General features: G+C 33.4%; 3 protein-coding genes across 3 annotated transcripts; all 3 read right to left on the minus strand.

Moving 5' to 3' along the window:
- LOC109815681 (RING/FYVE/PHD zinc finger superfamily protein) lies at positions 1–6,935 on the minus strand. The gene is made up of 10 exons (XM_020380464.3): positions 6,020–6,935; positions 5,012–5,098; positions 4,775–4,906; positions 1,553–1,684; positions 1,114–1,179; positions 916–1,026; positions 699–788; positions 561–591; positions 293–363; positions 1–206 (listed from the first exon to the last, which is right to left on the minus strand). Exons 1-10 carry the CDS (start codon positions 6,797–6,799, stop codon positions 129–131), a joined length of 1,578 nt encoding a protein of 525 aa, XP_020236053.2. The 5' UTR covers positions 6,800–6,935; the 3' UTR covers positions 1–128.
- A 2,026-nt stretch (positions 6,936–8,961) lies between these two features.
- On the minus strand, positions 8,962–12,064 carry LOC109815676 (uncharacterized). The gene is made up of 6 exons (XM_020380460.3): positions 11,702–12,064; positions 11,494–11,628; positions 10,671–10,746; positions 10,353–10,447; positions 9,436–9,603; positions 8,962–9,341 (listed from the first exon to the last, which is right to left on the minus strand). Exons 1-6 carry the CDS (start codon positions 11,979–11,981, stop codon positions 9,175–9,177), a joined length of 921 nt encoding a protein of 306 aa, XP_020236049.1. The 5' UTR covers positions 11,982–12,064; the 3' UTR covers positions 8,962–9,174.
- Positions 12,065–13,476: 1,412 nt separating this feature from the next.
- LOC109815665 (rac-like GTP-binding protein RAC1) lies at positions 13,477–16,020 on the minus strand. Its single transcript, XM_020380445.3, has 7 exons — positions 15,612–16,020; positions 15,150–15,237; positions 14,960–15,069; positions 14,782–14,845; positions 14,053–14,117; positions 13,865–13,930; positions 13,477–13,788 (listed from the first exon to the last, which is right to left on the minus strand). The coding sequence occupies exons 1-7, from the start codon at positions 15,708–15,710 to the stop codon at positions 13,687–13,689; spliced, it is 594 nt and encodes a 197-aa protein (XP_020236034.1). The 5' UTR covers positions 15,711–16,020; the 3' UTR covers positions 13,477–13,686.
- Between the last annotated feature and the right edge of the window lie 2,145 nt (positions 16,021–18,165).

Below are 18,165 nucleotides of genomic sequence, written 5' to 3' on the forward strand. Positions count from 1 at the left end.
TAAAAAAAAGAAAGGCAATCACACTCATTAATTATTAATGTGCAAGAGACAGATCAGTAAAACAATTGAAATTTAAACTTGTGAAACATATAGACAGACACCTTCATCCGTATTATTGTTATCTGAACTCAATGAGCACTCACAAGAAATGGGTTCTGGCAAACTCCACACTCAATGGTCTCTGAACCAGAGCTAGGCACCTGAACCTGCAATAAACCCAAAACGAAGCGCCAAATGAAGATGATGTATGTGTAGGACAAAAAGGGGGGAAATAACAATAATAGATTCAAACCTGTAGATGGACAGTGCAAATAGGACATGCAACTTCCTTCATTCGTTTTGCAGATCCATCAGACTTGGAACCTACAAAAAGACCACTTAACTGAGCTGCAGAGATAAATTTCCAAATATTCAACAATAAAAAATCCTGGCCATTTCAACTAAATTTTCAACAGATTGCTTGAAACCTGACTCCTTTGGGAAGTTATGAATCAAAACATGTACTGTAATTTTACAATTCACTGATTCAAAGTCCCAAAAATTAAAACAGATTACATTACCTGATGTCCTTCGATTTCTCTCCAGCTCCTCCTGCCAGGACAATCACAAAGTAAGATACACAAACAACTAAAGAAACTATAGCCTTCCATGGGCAATAAAGCAGCACCAACAAATGATATAAGGACCAAATCATTCACCTGAAGTTTCTTGGCAAGATCCTCATGACTCTGCAATGCAGGTTTACTTGATGACTCTTTAGCACTAGTCAGACGCTGCGTCACTTCCGCCTAAACAGCAATGAAACTATAAGACTTAACAATATCGCTTCAAAAGCAACAACATAATCCAAAATAATATCCCTATTTTCATCGACTCCAATGTGATTGAGTGAAAGCCAACAAATATTACACATACCATGCAACGGTCACACACACGTACAGGCTGAGCATTCTCATCAGCAGTTAGAGCAATTCTACCGTGTGTACATTTGTCACAGAAAATATCACCACAGTTCCTACAGTGGTGCTGTTACAAGCACAGAGGATCATGACATTAGCAACAGAGCATACAAAACAGATAACATTGATTGATAAATGATACAAGGATATCAACCTTGCGAACAAAAGCGCTAAAATCAGTGCCACATGCTGTACATTTTGAGACAGCTTCATCTGGTACCTATACAAAAAAAAAAAAGGAACCAGGTAAGAACTCCACTTTTGTAATAGAAAATTATCACACATCATAGTTCAACTGAAGCAGGTAAATATGGTTTGGTCAATTTATTTTTTTCATTAAAAATCGTCACATTCAGAAATATCCCAATAGTTGAAAGGAGTACAAAACACACTAACATTTGAAAATTAAGTCGACAAAAAACATTAACTGGAGCCACAATATATGTTCCAACAATTACAATCATCTATCAGCATCCTAGGGAAAAATGAGAAATTATTGAAGGAAAACATCTCTTCTAAAACCTTAGACTCTTTTTTTTTAAACAAGTAGGGATACGAGGATAGAAACAATGAAGATTGCATCTAATGTTTACCCAATGATCCTTCTCTTCATTGGCAGGTTTAATCAGATTCATCCAATCACCAAAACCTTTCTTTCTTTCTGCAAGCTGTTCATTTATTTTCACTGATTCAACAGGCCTCTTGCTTCCACCCATTTCCTTGAACTGCATTAAAAAAAATTTAAAAAAATGAGTAATTAAGAGTTTAAGACACGTAAGAAACAATTATCAATATCTAAAGCAACATAGTTGTTCATAAGTAGACAAAGACCCCAAGAAAAAGAAGGACAACAAGCTATTTAACTAGAAAACCTTTATGTAGAATTTGAAATAGATTAAGTGACCAGATATGATGTTGATAGAAAAGCTTTTATATCATTGCAAAAGCCGTGATAGAAACTATATGACAGCTTTTAAGGAATATGAACCATAGTTATCAAAATCCCAGATAGTGGCAGGGAGCAAGCAACCCCAAAACTGTGCTATAGCATGATAGCAGATAGTGGGACGACCCAATATTATGAAAGTTTTAGATGAAAATTAAATAATTTATATTACATACATAAATCCTATAAAAAAAACACTATTAAAGGCATATTTATAATAATTAAAAGTCATAATTTTAAGCCAAATAAAGAAATTAATAACAAGATGATTCATGTGTGTAAATTATTTAATTTGCAGGGTGTGTTGGCAGGTGAGCAGAGATGTGAACAAAGACAGCAAAATAATATGCCAGATTTACAGTGTGTGGGTTGGTTGGAAAAATGTTGTGAGGGGTGCATGGCTAGAGAGCAAGTAGGTTTGTTCATAGAATAGAGGATCAGAGGCTAGGACAAAGTAACAAGAGGTGAGAAACAAACAAGAGAGTTCAGATTATTGTGGTTGGCAACTCTACAAGTTTGCCCCCAAAAAATAAATGAAACAACACTGGTTTCAGAGGCAAAATTGAACTTCGACATATCCCCTGCATAGCACCCAATACCAGATAGGATTGGCTGCAAAAAGCACTGCTCCAGCTGTAATGGCCAGGTGCGACACAACAGAGGTTGGAAGAGCGGCAAGGGGCCACAACAGCGCAATAGCACCACTACTGCACATTAACTACTATGCTAGAGTAATTGAACATTATATTTGATCATTTCATATTTTAGGCAGTGATTTGTATTCAGCTTCTAGTTGCCAGGATTAATACAACAATAACTTCATGATGTTAACTTAAGTTATAAATTTTTGTTTTCCAGAGCCAACAGCCAAAATCATGAATACATGCTTAAAGTCCATTTATCAGCAACAACAATTAATTGGATGTCAATCCCTGGGAGGCTGAACATGGCACTGTAGCCACAAATTGATTGAATTTCGTATGGTAACCGAGATCTAAGTGGGTTAGGAAGCATCCATCAGTGGACTGAAAGCAGTTATTATTGTGTGTATATGTGGCATAAAATAACTTATCTTGTGTATGATTTCTATGTCCAGTACTGTATTTTATTAATTTATCAATAGGTGTTCTATCATTGTCATGAGGTCAATTACAGAGGAAAGAAAAGTATAAATCAGCCCATACAACCATTCGTGAATTGTCAAAAATAATTGTTCGTGGTAACATAACCACTTAAAAAAGCCGTGTGTTTTTCATTTAATCTTGAAATTTCATGTATGATTTTATGGTCTATTATTAAGTCTTCAGAAAATACTATACACACTAAAGGCAAAAAAAGATGCCCTTGAATGTACCCTTTTCATTGTGATAGACCCCACACCAAAATTCTAAAGTATATTTTCTGAAGAGGTTCAACGGAAACAAGATTTGAACCCAAGGATAGCATGGGAGTTGAGCAGCACTGATAGATACCTAATAGTTAGTCGGGTTAATTATTTAAAGAAATACAATGACCAGTTGATGCCTCTAAAGCAGTGTAAAGAGTGAATTCAGACCTCCTGAAATATCTAGAGCAGTGTAGTGCTGACTGGGGGCTTCTCCTGTAATTTCGTTCAATACAAACCAGTAACTTCTCATAATTATGACACCAGTTGGTTAACTGGTATCAGAGCAGTTGATCCAATGAGCTGTGGGTTCATTCAAAATGGATTCTTGAAGCTTTCTTAGTGAGAACTCACGGAGGGTTCATCATGGTATCCAACCAAGAGCTTGAAGCCAAAATTGAAGGGATTCAGTACCAGCATGATTGGGTTTGGCACCTTAACAAGGTGCAACTTGAAGTGTAGGGGCGGCGAAAGAATCTTTGAAAGAGATAATGAAGAAATGCTTGCTAGCTGAATTGCAGGTGATCCTGAACCTGTAACACGATCAAGGGGGCTGAGGGAAGGAGAAGAGGCTCTTTCAGTCAAAAGGAGGATAGCAAAACCCACCAATATTGCATTTCCAACATTTCTTGGGAATGGGTATTGGCAACAGAGAGCCAGATGTAAGGAATATTTCATGCTGGATGAAGAAAACAGAAGTAAAGATGAAGTTCTAGGGATCAAGAGCCAAGAAAAGATCATAGTGGCAGAGAAGGGCCCAAATTGGTGGATCTACCGAGAAAAAAAATCAAAAAAACAGCAACAGAAGAAGAATCAGAGAAGTTCCAAGACCAGAGGGTCAGAAAATAAAACTGGTTTTAATGGCCATGGAAGGAAAGGATTTTGCAAGGTAAGGCATTATGTGGGTCAAAAATAGACCAAACAGACCAGACTCCCAGTAAACTTGCAGACGCAGTCATGCTCTCAGGGATAAAAATACAACATAAAACAAAGCTTTAGAAGAGAATGGAGGCACCCAGTTGTTTGTGTCTGGACCAGGATGGCTTGGGGCTATTTTGAAGCTGCAGTGATGGGGATTGTCTCAGTCATCATGCTTCCAAAAGTGGGACCCTTGAGTGGACTTTATTTCAGCCGCAACAACTGTTCATCTGATTCTAATAAGGTTCTTTCACATATTAGCCCAACTTTTACTTTTTTTTTTTTTCTGACATGAGTACAGTAGAGCATATATAATTCAGCTTGTTTTCTATTTTCCTCTACTTCTGGACCACTGGTCTTGTTATCTATCACATAGTAACTCAAAATAGCCAAGCAACTTTAAACTAAATCCTGTCCGCAAGTAACCTTATAAGAAAGAAAAAAGTGCCAGTGTCTTCCCGCAATTTGTAAAGATACAAACATCACCAAACGATTCTAACCTAATTGATCATTAAAAGAAAAAAAAATGAACAATTGTTATAAAAGAAAATTGAAACCTATGAATACCTGTATGGTTGCAGCAGTCACCGTATCCAAAAGTGTATTAGTAGTGTAACTATTAGATTGCAATCTGATTCGCCTTGGCTCAATGTCCACGGGGCTCTTTGACCAAAATGCAAAGGTTGATGAATCGAATCTCTGCATGATTGATGATTCAATTAGCAAAATCATACATTGAGATTGCGTAGGAAAAATAATTTTAAAGTCGTAATTAAGTTATATGAAGGAAATCAAGAAGCTCACATCACATCTTGTTATGTTCTCAAGAGGATATATTCTCAAAGTCCGGCTGGTATTTGGATCTAGCATTCGAATTCCATCCAAACCAATCTGACCAAACAAATGTTAACAGAGTTCAGATCAACATCAAAAAGATAACGTGCTGAACATTTTTTAGAATTTTCCACGTAAGCCCCAAGTCTAATAAAATTTCCAGTAACAGTAGAGTAAAGAGCGATATATGAACATAGGCATGACAAAGATTTGTCTGCTTACACTAATATGGATACGTCTTACAAAGAAAGAACACAGAAGAAGAATCTCTCTCTCTCTATATATATATATATAAAGAGAGACAGAGAGAGAGTATCATATTATTTGAAAGAGAAGGAGAGAAAATCGTGAGGCTTAGTATATATCAGCAAACCCATCTGGACTAAAATTACTACTGCTTTAGGTCAAAGTCTCAAACCATATCCTCATTAACCTACTTGTACTAAAGAAGCACCCCTCCCCCTCTCAACCATCCAATTGTTATCCAATATGCTCACAGCCAGGGATCCACCGAGCCATTTCAGACACAATAATCAGCCATGATAATTGTTACTATATAGATACTTTGAATACTCTTAACTAAAGATTGCATTTTAACTGAAGCTAACTTTCAAAACACTGAATCTATCTTTTAACCTAAAATTCGTGCAAATATGCCAATTCAAAATTTGTAGGGTTAAAAATAAGATTTTGGAGAAGCTAAAATAAGAGAACTTTTACAAATTAGCTTATGCATAAGATAATTTCAGCTTATGAGAAGTTTATTTCATTTTTCTTTCCTATTTTCCTCTCCTAGAAATGCTATTGTAGAAGTTTACTCAAACAGACCCTATATCTGTTACAATAACATAGCAAACGAAACAATTCAATCACTAAACCATTAAAATCCGACCAAATAAACAAATGCCAATGAAACCTAAACCAGCAGAATAAACACACAACCAAAACAAATAGCTATAGCTGCAATCCTCTTCATACCTGACAGAGAACATCCATAGTGCTCTGACCCCCACTTTCTGCCAACAGCTTGACACGAAACTTTTGCACGCCACCTTTCACGTCTTCCTGGGCATCAACCTTGGGCACCGCTTTCACAATCTTACCCCCAGCGGAAGATTCCTTCTGCGATGGAAAACTAATGGACCTCCCATAATCATCAAACGCCGCCCAAGTGGAGGATTTGGGCGCGGTGCCGCGCGCCCCATAGGGTTCGACTTTGCCCCCTTCGTAAGCATAGACGCCGTCTCCGTAGCCCTCGTCGCCACCGCTCTTGCCGTAATAATCGGATCCCAAATCGGAGTGGGTCCGATTAAAGGTGCCGCCTCCGTACCTGTCGTCGAAGTAGCCGGCGGCGTGCTGGGGCCTGGGCGGAGGGTCGTAGGTGGGAATTGGAGGAACGGAGGAAGGTGCGGTGAGGGAGTAGGGAGCGGAATTGTATAAAGAGGTGTTGGGAGGGGCGTAATTGGGAGCGGTTTGATGCTGATCATAGGGTGGGAAATAGGGCTGTTGTTGGTAAGAAGGGTTTGATTCGAAATAAGGGGGGAAATTAGGGTTGGAGGCAGAGGGAGCAGTGGGTGGAATAGGATCGGGGTTTTGAGGGTAAGGGTTGTAATCGGAAGGAGCGTAATTGGGGGTGAAGGGAGGTGCGGAGGCGTAGGGGTTATTGGGGAGTGGATCGGAGGGGGAAGGAGAAGGGTTAGGGTTTTGGAGGTGTGGGAATTGGTAATAGGGAGTGGGGGTGTAGTCTCCTTGCTGCATGGTCGATTAGGATTAGGGTTTGGGGAAGAGAGTGATGAATGGTTTGGGAAAGAGGAAGAATATTATTGCCTCCGTGTCTGCAACTGCAGGTGAATTGTTTATTCTAGAAAGGGGAGGAATGCGGTAATTATGATGAAGAAGCAATGCTAATTCCTAATTGCTAACAGAACATGTTTTTTTTATATTGGGCCCCACGCGCTTCCACGCTTACTTTAGATTCTTTCTCAAATCACTCCGTCTTTTTTAATCACTTTTTTTAATTAAAAAAATTATTTACATGTTATTTTTCAATTTTAACATGTTAATAATTATAAATTTACTTATCACTTAATTTTTAATTAATTTATATATAAAAACTACTGCGCATTTATTATGAAGTAAAGTATCATAAGAAACATCTTAAAACCATTCTATCAAAAATATTAATATTTATTAGATTTCTTAATTTATGTAAAATAATTATTATAGAGAAATGGAAGTATTACTCTGCCCTCCTTCTATTATTATAAGTAAAAAAATAAATATTTTTAAATATAAAAAAGTTATCGTTAATATATGAAGTTTTTTTAAGGGAATATATGAAGTTTTAATTGCGTTACATTTTGACAAATTTAGAAAGAATGTTATAAAATTAATAAAATTTAATATTAATAATTATTTTTTTTAATATACATAAATTCAAATTATTTTATAATAAAGAATACATGGAATACTATTTAATATTTTGTCAACATTTTTATCTTTTTTATCTTTACACATGATTAGATATTTAAAATTAAATTAAATTTTGATGTCTCAAGATTTTTATATTTAGTTCAACATTGTAAATAAGAATATCTTTCATTTTTATATCTAATATTTAATAACCTCTTATACTTTTATATTTTATATTATCTTTAAATTTTAAATGTTATCCTTCTTTATCATTTTTTCATATATTATAATATTTTTTTACACCAATATATACTTTAATATTTTATAACCTCTTATCTTTAAATATATTATTTTTATATTTATCTCTATTTTTTAAGAAAACATTATCAATAGTTAAAATAATTTTGTATCATAATTTAAATAATTTTTTTATGATAAAACACAACTGTAAAAGAAGTAATTTGTACCTTTATATTTTAAAAAATAATTAAAAAGATATAAATAATAACAATCGGAGGAGAAAGTTTGGAATGGATTAGAGATAGATATAACTTACAAGGGTAAAATAATTAAATATATATATATACGAAAAAAACAAAAAAAAATTAAATATAAGTATAAATTATATATCAAATTATATTATATTATATTTATAATAAATAATTTATATTATGACAAAATTATTTTTCATAATAAGTAATTTATTCTTAAAAAATAATTTATAAATAAATATAATAAATACAAATTGATTATATATAAGCAGTTAAAAAAATTTCTATAACCCTTCTCATTTAAAAAAAGTGTTTGAAAATGTTGTTGTCAAAGAAAAACTCCTAATAAATTTTCACGCAACATAGTCATTTATTATGACATCTATAATCTATAACAATAAGATAATTATTTATTTTATATGACTAAATTTATAATAAATAAATATTTATTATATATTGGTGTTATAATTAAAATTTGTAATAAATAAAATAGTCTTGAATATATAAGTTATATTTTAAATTTATCATAAATAATTATTGTGAATTTGTGATAAAAAAAATTATTTTTAACAATTTTTTTTTTTGTGTTGTGATATTCCCTTTTATTTTGGTATTGGTATACCATAAATACAAAATTGAAAAACTCAAAATTACCCATGAGAAACACGGGATCATAAACTAGTTCCTAATGAAATAATGTTTCTAAGCCATATAGATACAACTACAAGACAAATTATAATTCCAAAGGATAGTTGTATCCTATATTGTTCGAATGTTACATATATGATGATATGTGATAGTTAAGGCATCCTTATGTACGCGTATGTGTGTTTCTTCTCTCTCTCCCAAAGAAAACTCGGGTGTGAAATTGTGAATTGTTACACGTGATTACATATCTGAATCTGCACGACCCTTAATCCCTAAGCTATATAGAACATAAAATGTAAATTTGTGCAGTCCAATAATTGCAATCCAACAAGTTAAAGCAAAAGAGGAATCATAGTGCATGTCCCAGAGTGAGAGAAATGTTTTATTGAATATATACCCAGATTTACCAGAACAGTATGTGATCATAAATCATCACTATAGCCACAAGAAAAATACAAGTGCAAAGCATCTATCGTTTACTTAGACTCAGCAAACTTATTAGAATAAAACTCACTTCATTTCCCGACATAGCATTTGCCTAATCAATTCATAGATTGAAACTCACTAGTCATTATAATTATTCTAGCTATGCTCACTCACCCTGGAAGACTCTCCTACTGCACGATCCATCTCAGAAAACCATCTCCCAATCCGGGTGTGCTCTACCATATCTCTACCTGACTTGAGATTACGGATGGGTCTTAGAACACCAAATACAGAAAGATCTGCTAAATTAGGATCCAACCCACCTGCCAAATTAAAGAATATAAGCACTTACTACTCTTCATGGTAGCATACAAACAACATTTTTTGCATTGTGTGAATCATGTTAGTTGAAAATACCAAGAAATTTTCTGCCCTTCAAAGCATCAACCCATTGATCTGCAGCTCCATACAGAGCTGCACGCTCATCAGTGATGTTGTGTTTCTTCTTCAACTTCTTTGACACAAAATACATAGCTGCAGCCCCACCATACTTTGCCACTAACCTTTCAGACAAACTGAAATTTCCTGCATGTAGAGGGAAACATCTAAAACTGTTTACTCACCATAACATGCTAGACTTCGGGATGAAAAGCGAAAAAGGTTAAAACGGGGAGAGAGAGAGAGAGAAAAGGAAAGTAGGAAACCATGAACTGAAGAAGAATGATTAAAACAACAATGCTTGTATTGGTTTGATAAATATTGCCTTACAAAATACATACATGAAATACTAAGGTAGTTTTTAACAGTTGAATTAGAGCTTCCTCTCTTTCCCTCCTTTGATGTGCCTTCAAGAAATATAATTATTACAGATGCCGTAGTACAATGGTATAAGGCTTAATATGAAGAGGTGAAACAGTTTGATGAATCAAGTGGTCAGTTTAGCGTCAGGGAAACAGGGAGAGGTTAGTATACATCCCATTGTGCATATTTTAGGGTCACTTGAAATAATCAACTTTGCATGAAGTGACTGAAAATAAATAAGAATTATCAGATCTAATAATGAAATTTTCCCATAATCAGAAAATGACCGAGGGGAAAACACTGGTTTCAAGCAATATGAAATTTGGATAAAATGAAACATGGTCAATACATGTCTTAATATTTTCAGAGAAAATGAAATATGCTTCAATGTTCAAAGAGTTACAAAATTGTACAAGGTCGACCAGATGCCACATAATCAGCTTATTATTCATCTGTTAGCTGACACCAACAATTAACAATTATTTTTGCTTATAAATAAAATAATATTTTTGACAGTTTAGTCAAAATCTTACCTTGGGTGGTGATGTAATCAAATGATTCAAGAGCTTCGGGAACATTTCGATATATATTCGGTGACAAGACATGCACCAAATGATTATCCACCCACCTATATAACAAGTCACAGCAAAATGTTCATATGTGGCAGCAGTTTGCATCCAATATTACAACAAAGACAACCACCAGTTGGGTTAAAATAAAACTCCTAATAATGGCCGCGGTGAGATACAACCATGTGTTACCAAAGAGAGGTAATGGTATGCAACCAAGTAATCCAAAAAGAAAAAATCTAGAAGACATAAATAATTAGAGAAGGAGAATAACCAACATACTTTCGCCACTTCTTCTCTTCTTCTGCATCTAGATCATAATCTGGATTTATCCTTTTAATCAACTTATCAATTATGTCTGCCAAAAGAAAAGGGGTGAGTTCAGTTAAAACAACAATTGCTTTAAGATCTAGATTAAGATTTAAGGATGTATAATGTTATATATGGGTTTGTTTGGATAATTTCTTCCATTAGAACTTTTACAGTGTTTGGTTGGAGTGGAGAAATTTTTTTTACACTTTTGTGGTTTGGTTCAATTTTTAAGAGAGAAAGAGAATGGAGGAAAGCAAAACACCACCTCATCTAATGTTAGCTCCCCCTAATATTGGGAGATTTGGAGGGAAGGGAAAGGGTTTTAAAACATTTTGAATGTAATGTCTAAGATATCCTCATTTATGTTTCTGAATTTAAAATTATAAGAACAGAAAGGTAAATTAGATTTTAAATCTCCCTTCTTCCCTTGTAAACCAAACAAGAAAAGAGTAACATCTCCTGCCCTCCACTAAAATCCCTCAACTCCACTCCTCTTGACCAAACATAATTTCTAATCCATCCCCTCCCTTCTCTTCTCCTCCATTAAAATCCCTCCCTCAATTAAGGGAAAAAAAATATGAAGGAAAACTCAAATAAGGTTCTCAATAACTTAATTGTAAGAATTCTCTCATATTAGCTTCTCCAAAAACTTGTTTTTAATTTATTAGCTTATGGGGAAATTTACTTCATTTTTCCTTTGTATTGTTTACCTATGAGTACTTATGAATAGGTTTTTCCAAAGAGGTCCATAGTACAAACCACAAATGAAAGAATCGATAAGAGAGATAAGAACCTGAAGAATCAACCATTTTTTCACCATCAACTGTGAGGATAGGCACCTTCTTGTAGTCGGACCATTTAATTTCCTTCTTGTTGATGGGGTTGACCTCAACCACTTTGAATGGGATATCATAATAGTCCAGAAACGCTGGCAAAATGAATGATGAAAGAAATGTTAGACTAGATAGAGAAAGTTAAAAGGGGAATTGATTTGAGCTCACCTGCAACCTTGTTGCAGAATGGACAAGCCTGGTACTGAAAGAGGACAACTTGTTTGGGTTTGAAATCTAAGTGTTTGGTGTGGGCGTCTTGAGCGAGAGAAGTGGCAGCAGCAGAATTGTATTTATATCTAAAGGCGGTGACAGTGGGAACAAGAGAAGGATTTGGTGTGGGTGTGGCATGGGGAAGCACTCGATGAAGGGTGGCAATAGCACCGGATGCGGCGGTGAAATTGCTTCTTAAGGCTCTGCCTAGAACCATTGCTCTGTTCACCCCTCTCATCTTCTACCCAAAACAGAGAAACGACCCTCTTTGATCTGGCTACCAACGACTTTGGGGTTTAGGGTTTAGCTTCTTCTTTTTCGACTAATAAATAATCTCATTATAACATACATGAGATCATATATTATATATTACAACCTGAACTCTTATATATAAAAATAATAATAATAAATAAATAAAAATACTTAATTCATCAAATTTAAAAAATTAATTAATTAATTAGTTATAAACGACAATATCATGATTTAAAAATATTCTAAAAATATTTATTAATGAATTATATTTAATAATACTACCTAAAAGTTATCAAATCTTTTGATCAAATAATTATAAGATATTTTCAAACCTCTTAACTCAATAATTATAAAATTTGTCTCGAAATATAAAAGTTCACAAACATCAAACTCTAAATATTTTAATTCAAAGATATAAGTAACTATTACTTATGTCAACTAATGTTAATCAATATATAATGAATGAGAAAAAATGAATAATAAATAAAAAAAGAAATGTTAACACTAATAATAATTCTATCCAACTTGACTTGGTTAAAAAAAAAAAAAAGTCATAGAAATAGGTGGAATGGGGAGGGTAGAATAATAAATGATTTAAAGGAGTAACAAAAAAGTATCCAACTGAATGGAAGAAAAAAAATAATTACTATTATGAAAATGAGTAGGAAAATGGATGAAATTTTATGCAAACAACGGGGGAAAAGTGGAAATGGAAATGGACCAAAAGTGCGGTGGCAAAAGGAAAAGTAGAATTCTAAAGGCTAAGAAAAATGTAGCGACTCAAATGGAAATGGACCAAAAGTGCGGTGGTAAAAGGAAAAATAGAATTATAAAGGCTAAGAAAAATGTAGTGACTCTCAAGGCAGGTGCTCTGATCTAACACCAACTTGAGTGTAAAATACATAAAAGCTACACTGAATAAGCTATAATTACTTCCTTTCCTAAAATAAAACCTATTTTTCATCAAAACTATCCTTGTAACAAAATAATTTACAGAAATTACGATGGATGCTTAGCAAACAAAGTGAGATTATTAAGATATAATTTCACATGCAGTTTCGCGTTTCATTACAGCTATCGCTCAATAATTTTAATCTGCAATGATATAATTGACCTTTCTGTTGTGATGCTACCAGTTCAACGAGCAAAGGATTTTTATGGTGCTCAATTCAATTATGATCCATCATAGTTTATCATATATTACAATGCATTCCAGGTTCATGAAGTGCAGTGTACTACTAACACGAAGAATGAATGAAGAACACGGCACACAATTGATACTGATGTAACATCTATACAACTAAATGGAACATGATGTGGCAACAGAAATAGGAGCACACTGTTAGTAATAACTTATAATAAGCGACTTAAATTGGCCAACACCATAAATAGATTTCATACACGACATCACGAATACAGTCCAGGAATATGATCGCATTAAGCATTGTCTCGTAGGCCACTAAGTATAATGAATAAATAAGTAAAGGAAATGGACGGTTATATAATCAAGCTAATTGTAGTTACAGAGTATGAAATGAGGAAAGACACTTCAATGCGAGTTCAAACTGTACACCGCTTCCTGCTCACTATAGAGGGAGAACAAGGAACAAAATAATACAAATTGATGGAGAGGCAGCAATAAAGATTCGTAAGATAGTCACTACTGCCCACTGTTAATTTCTGGTCCTAAATCATAATATGGAGCAAGCTTTTTGTGCCTTTCTCTTCTTTTTCTTTTGCTTTGGTGGTTGAAGAACCACTTTGATGGCGGCGTCAAAGACAGCTTTCACATTCTGTCATCCCAAGATCACATGAGAATCTGTGATATAAATGACGGGAACAATCGCAAGCAAAAGATAGAAAGTACACCTGTTGCGTTTTTGAACTACACTCGATGTAGGCTGGAGCACCAATCAGCTTTCTCAACTCTTCTCCCTTCAACCAAAGTGAAAACAAATAACAATGAGAAGATCAATAATATTCTGAATCAATAACTCGTACCTCCCCCTCTATCAAAAGAAATGGGCGGGGATAAGAAAATTTATGGTATTTCGTACCTGTGCTGTAGTAATTGGCATTGCACCAGGGTGGTCCATTAAAAATTGCTTATCCTCCCGAAGATCTGCACAACAGTCAAGCATTTACAGTTGTCAAATCATTTCAATTTTGGATATGAATTGGCTAGAAACTGTTATAAGAAGCATTCACCAAATAAAGGAATTTAACTGTGAATTAATATCATAGTAAGAAAAATAATTGCTACTTTTGTTATGTTTCTTCAAAAACAACCTAGACACAAGTTTTATGAACTCTGTCCTGCATATATTTTCTTCTCACAGAACAAATCAGATCAGAATTGCCACAAATTCACTACACTGATGCTAATCCAATTTGTTTTAAGCATTGAGAAAATGTTATTTTCAGCGAAATTTTAGTCCAACTTTTGTGGGTAGTATACATCAGGGTACTATTATTACTACTGAATCACTCGAGAATAACCAAAGAATAAGATCATTAACTCCAACATTGGTAAAATCATTTCATACTCTAGTCTAGGTTGGTGTGTAAATAAAGAAATTAAGAAGAAAATGTCCTAAAAAAATTGCCACAAATTAGAGTATATTGATATGATAAGGTAATAAACTCATGTGTGCTATGAAGCTAAGAAAAGAAAAGTCTTAGGACTTTTAAATAACTAAAGATAAGCAGGAAGCTCTAGCATGATCCTATGGGTTAATCAGTAGCGTATACCAAACCAATCAATGAAGGGTGGGGTAAAACCTTACCTAACTTTGTTCCAACTAGAATTATTGGAACACCAGGGGCGTAATGCCTTAGTTCAGGGATCCACTGAAAGAAGAAATCATAAAGAACAATAACTTTATCAGTTATATCAAACTAAGTGCATAAATTGATTTAAATTATCACTATCCCAATTGAATTCTTCACATGAAAAAAATCAACCTTCTTTGCGATATTTTCATAGCTCGCCTTGCTTATGAGTGAAAAGGCAAGTATGAAGACATCAGCTCCTCGATAGCTCAATGGTCTTAGTCTATTATAATCCTCCTGACCTGTTAATCAAACAATAATAAGCAAAATCACACTGAAAATGCTATCAATATCTATTGAACTGAATTGGTTTCCATGTTACCAGCAGTATCCCACAATCCCAGGTTTATAGTGCTTCCATCCACCACCACATTAGCACTGAAATTGTCAAAAACGGTGGGCACATAGTCCTGTTATCGACAGACAAACATAAACGTTGAAGCTTGAAACCGTGAAGCTATAATTCGTCAAAGAACATGGCAATATAAGACAACCAGTATCCATTAATCACAATTTTTGAAGGACAACTTTGCACTCTAAAAATTGTAAGACCTTCCAAGCACGAATAGATAAGCTATAAAAAGAACGTCATCAAGGTTAAATGATATCTCAAGTTGTAACTAACAAATAATGTTGAAGCAGTAGGTTCATTAAGATGCAGGGACATTTTATTCATTTCAAAATACATGAATGAGAGCAAGTCCATCGCATATATCTCTAATTTCAAGTGCAAATAGTAATAATTGAGAAAGAAAAATGTGAAAGGGAAAAGAAAGAAGGGAACCGTGGGGAAAGTGTTGCTGGTGTAAGAAATCAACAAGCAAGTTTTTCCGACAGCACCGTCACCGACGGTGACGCACTTAATGAACCTGGACGCGCTCATTTTCAGATCAGGGATCTAGCGAGCCAACAAAGCCTCTTACTAACTTGAAACACTGAAACCAAGTAGCATGAACCCTAATTGCTATTTGCAGTGGCAGACACAAATAGAGGAGAAAAGGGGGGGAAACTAAATTGAATTGAACATAGGCGAATCAAATTCAAAAGAAGAAAAAGAAACTGAGAAAGAAAGAAAGAAAGAAAGAAGAAAAGAAAAGAAAAGGTTTGAAAATTGAATCAGGGGAGAGAGAGAAGAGCATTTGCCAGCTACTATTTCAAATTCGTGTGATAATTATTACAGTGTATTAAATTAATACGTACATCCTCATGCCCTAATCCTATCCTCGACAAATTATTATATGTTCCGGTCCGCACCAATTTAAAAAATACTTCCTCCTTTCTTTATTATAAAATACTATAATTTAAGAAAATAATATTTTTATAAAATATTTTATAATTCTTAAAAACATTAAATTTTTTTAGTATTAAAAATTGTAAAAATATGCACTTTTCTCTTTTATATTTATCCATTTTGTTGGTAAAACTCCCAATTGATATTTATTTATTTTGTTGGTATTAATATATAAGTTTTGGCATAAAATAATATTTTTTTACATTCTTTATAAAAATGTAATGATTAAAAATGACAAAATTAGAAATCATAATTTTATTTTATAATTTTAATAAAATCGACCAACATAGCATTACTTATATTAGTCTATGATTTGACTAAAAGTATCAAATAATTGTTGATCAAGTTGAAGATAAAGACATGAACTTAATTGTTTTTTATGATTATAAATAAGTTTTTTGAAAGATAAGAGTGTAACATGCAGTGTTATTTTGTGTTTTGAGCCTCTTAAAAGAAAATAGTGTGAGTTGTATCTTGTTTGTGTATTTAAAACTTTGTTGCTTGTGTGCTTCATATTTGGTAAATAACTTAGCGTTAGATTTCTATCTAGATGATGATTGATGAAGAAAATGAGTTTTAAAATTGATTTATAAAGAGAGATGGTATAAAAAATTGAGATATTAAATTTTCACTTAAAATAATTATTATTTTAAGTAATAATCAATTATTTCCTTTTTTTTAGTGGCCTGATGAGTAGTTACTATAATCATCGATTATTGTTCAAAATAATCGATTAAACTATTTTTTTTATTGATTTCCAACTTTTCTAATAAGAAAATAATTGATTGTTCATGTAAATAATTGATTATTTTAGTCAGAAAACTTATATATATTATTTTTTACACTAGACAATGAGACTTTAATCTTTATGATATCTTTTTTCAAAAACACTCTATTATAAACGTTTTTTTTTTTGTATGAAGAGGTTATATATAACTTTTGTGATAACCTCAAGAAATATTTTAAAAATTGATTTGATCATCATATTCATGGATATTAAGAGAGTGGGAGCAAGAATGGAAGGCATATAACCAATTGATAAGAAGGGCAAGTTAGTCTTTTGCATAGTTTGTAATGGTTATAAAAAGTTGCCTCATATTTTTTTTAGTAGCAAAAGGTAAAACTTTTGTCATGTATATATTTATTTAATTTGTATTGTCTCACGATACTTTTAAAACCAAATATTAAACAAAAATAGTTGTGTTGTCCAATTTTGCAAAATGTGAGAAATCAAACGCACCCAAAATTTACTAACTTGAAGCAAGTCAATCCTAATGTATACACCAATTCATCGATCATCTTACACCAATTTTAAATCGGCAAATGAACCAAAACTTCCTCTCTTTGTATATAGACTATAATGAAATGTTGAACACTCGGGGTTCACACACATATATCTTTATATTGGTATGATATTGTCTACTTTGGGCATAAATCTTTATGCTTTTGTTTTTAGTCATCTCTCAAAAGTCTCATACCAATGAAAAACTATATGTGTTTTATAAACCTTTGTTTTTTCTCACAATCCAATGATGAGGGATTTTGTTTATACCTAACAAATATCCTCTCAAACAAAGGATCATGGTTTAACCTTCCTTCAATGAAAACCTTTTTTTTTTCATCTACAAGTATTTAATGGTGGCCTTTAGAGTTTTAGCCACACCTATCAGCTCTAGATACTTGTATCAACATTAGCTCACATCCACAAGACATGTTGTCTGACCTCCACACTACTAGAAAAACTTTCAACACAAGGGATCTCACACTTGAATCCACAACCTCCCATTGCTAAATACTTGTTTTAGACTCTAAGACGGTCACCTAATCAATCATTGGCTTTGATACCACTATTGGACACTCAGGATTCACACACACACATATTTTTACATTGATATGATATTGTCCACTTTAGGCTTAAACCCTCATGATTTTGCTTTTAGTCATCACTCAAAAGACATTATATTAATGGAGACTATGTTTACTTTATAAACCTTTATTTTTCCTCATGATCTAATGATATGGAACTTTGTTTGTAACCGAACATGAA

Source organism: Cajanus cajan, chromosome 4 (assembly GCF_000230855.2).
Source record: "Cajanus cajan strain Asha chromosome 4, NIPB_CcT2T_4, whole genome shotgun sequence".
In the NCBI taxonomy this organism is placed as follows: Eukaryota; Viridiplantae; Streptophyta; class Magnoliopsida; order Fabales; family Fabaceae; genus Cajanus; species Cajanus cajan.

Excerpts from the sequence above, each read along its gene's own strand:
- LOC109815681 (XM_020380464.3), bottom strand. The coding sequence starts at position 6,799 with ATGCAGCAAGGAGACTACACCCCCACTCCCTATTACCAATTCCCACAC. Across the intron at positions 4,907-5,011 it reads AGAACATAACAAGATGTGAT|AGATTCGATTCATCAACCTT; the intron begins GTGAGCTTCTTG and ends TCAATCATGCAG. Across the intron at positions 364-560 it reads GAGAAATCGAAGGACATCAG|GTTCCAAGTCTGATGGATCT; the intron begins GTAATGTAATCT and ends GTCTTTTTGTAG.
- LOC109815676 (XM_020380460.3), bottom strand. The coding sequence starts at position 11,981 with ATGAGAGGGGTGAACAGAGCAATGGTTCTAGGCAGAGCCTTAAGAAGC. Across the intron at positions 10,448-10,670 it reads GAAGAGAAGAAGTGGCGAAA|GTGGGTGGATAATCATTTGG; the intron begins GTATGTTGGTTA and ends CTTGTTATATAG. Across the intron at positions 9,342-9,435 it reads GAAGGGCAGAAAATTTCTTG|GTGGGTTGGATCCTAATTTA; the intron begins GTATTTTCAACT and ends TTAATTTGGCAG.
- LOC109815665 (XM_020380445.3), bottom strand. The coding sequence starts at position 15,710 with ATGAGCGCGTCCAGGTTCATTAAGTGCGTCACCGTCGGTGACGGTGCT. Across the intron at positions 14,118-14,781 it reads TCTAGTTGGAACAAAGTTAG|ATCTTCGGGAGGATAAGCAA; the intron begins GTAAGGTTTTAC and ends ACTGTTGTGCAG. Across the intron at positions 13,789-13,864 it reads GTAGTTCAAAAACGCAACAG|AATGTGAAAGCTGTCTTTGA; the intron begins GTGTACTTTCTA and ends TTGGGATGACAG.